We start from the raw sequence: 2,231 nt of genomic DNA, 5'->3' as shown, positions 1-2,231 counted from the left end.
CTGTTATTGAGAACTTGGGTGCCACTCTGGACCAATTCGATGCAATTGATTTCTCTGACAATGAGATCCGGAAGCTGGATGGATTCCCTCTATTGAGGAGGCTGAAAACTCTTCTGATGAATAACAATAGGATTTGGTAAGTGGTTGTATTTAGGCCAGATGGGGCCCAGGGCAGAGGAAGATGCTTTTTGGGAGAGTATTTGTGCATCTTTCAGTGCTGCGTAAGTGTAGAAGTGTTTGGTTTATAGAAAAAACTCCGCACTGCGAACTGTATAGGTTCTCTTTGATTTTCCTGCCTCATTCAGTGCAAAAGTCAGTCTTCTTTTTTTAGACAGGACAATGAGATGCAGAGTTTGGAATTTGGCTGGAACTTTGGATTTCAGTAGACAGTCCCCATAAAGACAAGAAAACAGGAATACCTGCAAGCAAATGACTGTAAATCTGATACTGCATCTTGTAGTCTTACAGCAACGGCTGGTATTTATTGCCAGCTTTATTAGTAAAAGTGTTGTAGTGGGTGCTCACCCAAACTCCTGCCAGTGTTGGACTGGGTTGTTTTACAGAGAGATCCTCTCTGTTGTCATTTTTCTGTGTGTCTTTTCACTATTGCTAATTTCTGGCCTAAGTTAAACCTTTGGTTTTTGTTTTTCTTTAGTCGCATTGGTGAAAACCTTGAGCAGGCTCTGCCCTGCCTGACGGAGCTCATTCTTACCAACAACAACATTGCTGAACTGGTAAGTTATTGGTGCAGGATAAATAGAAACAAGCTTAAATTTTGTGTTTGCCATCATTCTAATTAACCTTTTCCCCAAGAGTAGTGTCATGTACTTCTGGTAGTAGTTAGTTCTTTTCCTTTAGAGTAATGTCATACGCTCTTGGTAGTAGTTAATGTTGTGCATATTGTAATGAACATAATTTGCAGCATGCCTTGGAACAGCAGTCACAAAGTCGTAGTGGATTTCCTGTTAAACTAATTGCAGTAATCCTAATTAGTAGTAATTACTAATTCTAATTGGTCTTTAAAATAGATGAGTTCAGGAACTTTGTTTGATTTTTTACTAAAGGGACTTACTGTGTTCCCATTACATAGGGTGAACTGGATCCGTTATCAACTATTAAATCACTGACGTACCTGAGGTATGTGATCTTGAAAAGACAAGCTGCTCTTTCTCTGCTCTTTGGCCTGGCTCTTTGCTTTGCTCTGGAATGCTCTCGTTTTTATGAGCTGTGACAGAATCTTTATGCCTAAAAGCTGAATTGGTAAACATTTCTGCTACACTTCAGAGCTACCTGGTATTTAATGGGTGAAGCTTCCTGTTACTGGCAGACAGTTGGACTAATGAGATGTAACATCTCCATAAACCAGTATGCAAGCACTGAAGTAACCTTAAACTTAAAAGCCTAAAAACTAAAGGTTTATTGAAATTGTTGTTACAAAATAATTTAAAATACATGTAAACAATGACTTTTCAGTAATGTCACTTTTGATGTTAAGGGACAAAAGTAAAAGCAATTTGGTGATTTTTTTGGTTGATCAGTGTCCAGGTAGGAAATGTGATGGTTTAAGGTTCTTTTTTATGGGTTTTCTTTTTTATATATATTTTCAGGTTGGTTTTTATGTTGTTCTTCAGTAAAATCTACTCAACTGATAAAGTGCAAGTTTTTGCCATAGTTTGCATAATACCAAAGAACACTGTCACTAGGCTTATTTAATGGTGTTGCAGAAGGTACATGAATGTATTTTAAGTATATTAACGTATTTCAGTTAAGTGTATTTTTGAATATGTTATATTAAGAACTTCTTTGTAACCTTTCTTGACCTTGTAGCATTTTAAGGAATCCTGTAACAAATAAGAAGCATTACAGATTATATGTCATCCACAAAGTTCCCCAGGTCAGAGTGCTGGATTTTCAGAAAGTGAGGCTCAAAGTAAGTCTGCTTTCATTGGTTCCAGCACAAGATGAATGCCTTTTCTTTCTTGTTGCATGCTTCAAAATTCAGCAGTAACAATAAGCTTTTTGCTGTAGTTGTAAATTTAATTGAAACTATGTATCATAAGTGGCTCTAAAAACATGCTCTTTTCATGTTTTCATTCTGTTAAGTACATAGTCTGTTTAATGATGTTTAATTAAGTTTTACTAGCTTTGTTTAGTCTGATTCTTTTCTGGCCCTCTGGTGTTGGTAGAAAGACTGGAGAAAGAGGCCCTTTGCTCTTTGTTCAGTCAAGATG

General features: G+C 36.8%; 1 protein-coding gene across 1 annotated transcript in view; it reads left to right on the top strand.

The window, feature by feature from the left end:
* Positions 1-5: 5 nt before the first annotated feature.
* SNRPA1 (small nuclear ribonucleoprotein polypeptide A') overlaps positions 6-2,231 on the top strand; it is a gene marked incomplete at its 5' end in the record, with an annotated part of 4,987 nt that continues 2,761 nt past the window's right edge. The window contains 4 exons of the mRNA XM_010021593.1: positions 6-136; positions 656-734; positions 1,091-1,137; positions 1,828-1,930. Of these exons, the coding sequence (XP_010019895.1) occupies positions 6-136; positions 656-734; positions 1,091-1,137; positions 1,828-1,930 (360 nt within the window). The remainder of the gene's footprint in view (positions 137-655; positions 735-1,090; positions 1,138-1,827; positions 1,931-2,231) is intronic.

Source organism: Nestor notabilis, unplaced genomic scaffold (genome assembly GCF_000696875.1).
Source record: "Nestor notabilis isolate BGI_N333 unplaced genomic scaffold, ASM69687v1 scaffold29189, whole genome shotgun sequence".
In the NCBI taxonomy this organism is placed as follows: Eukaryota; Metazoa; Chordata; class Aves; order Psittaciformes; family Psittacidae; genus Nestor; species Nestor notabilis.
This window is presented reverse-complemented; position numbering and strand designations above follow the sequence as displayed.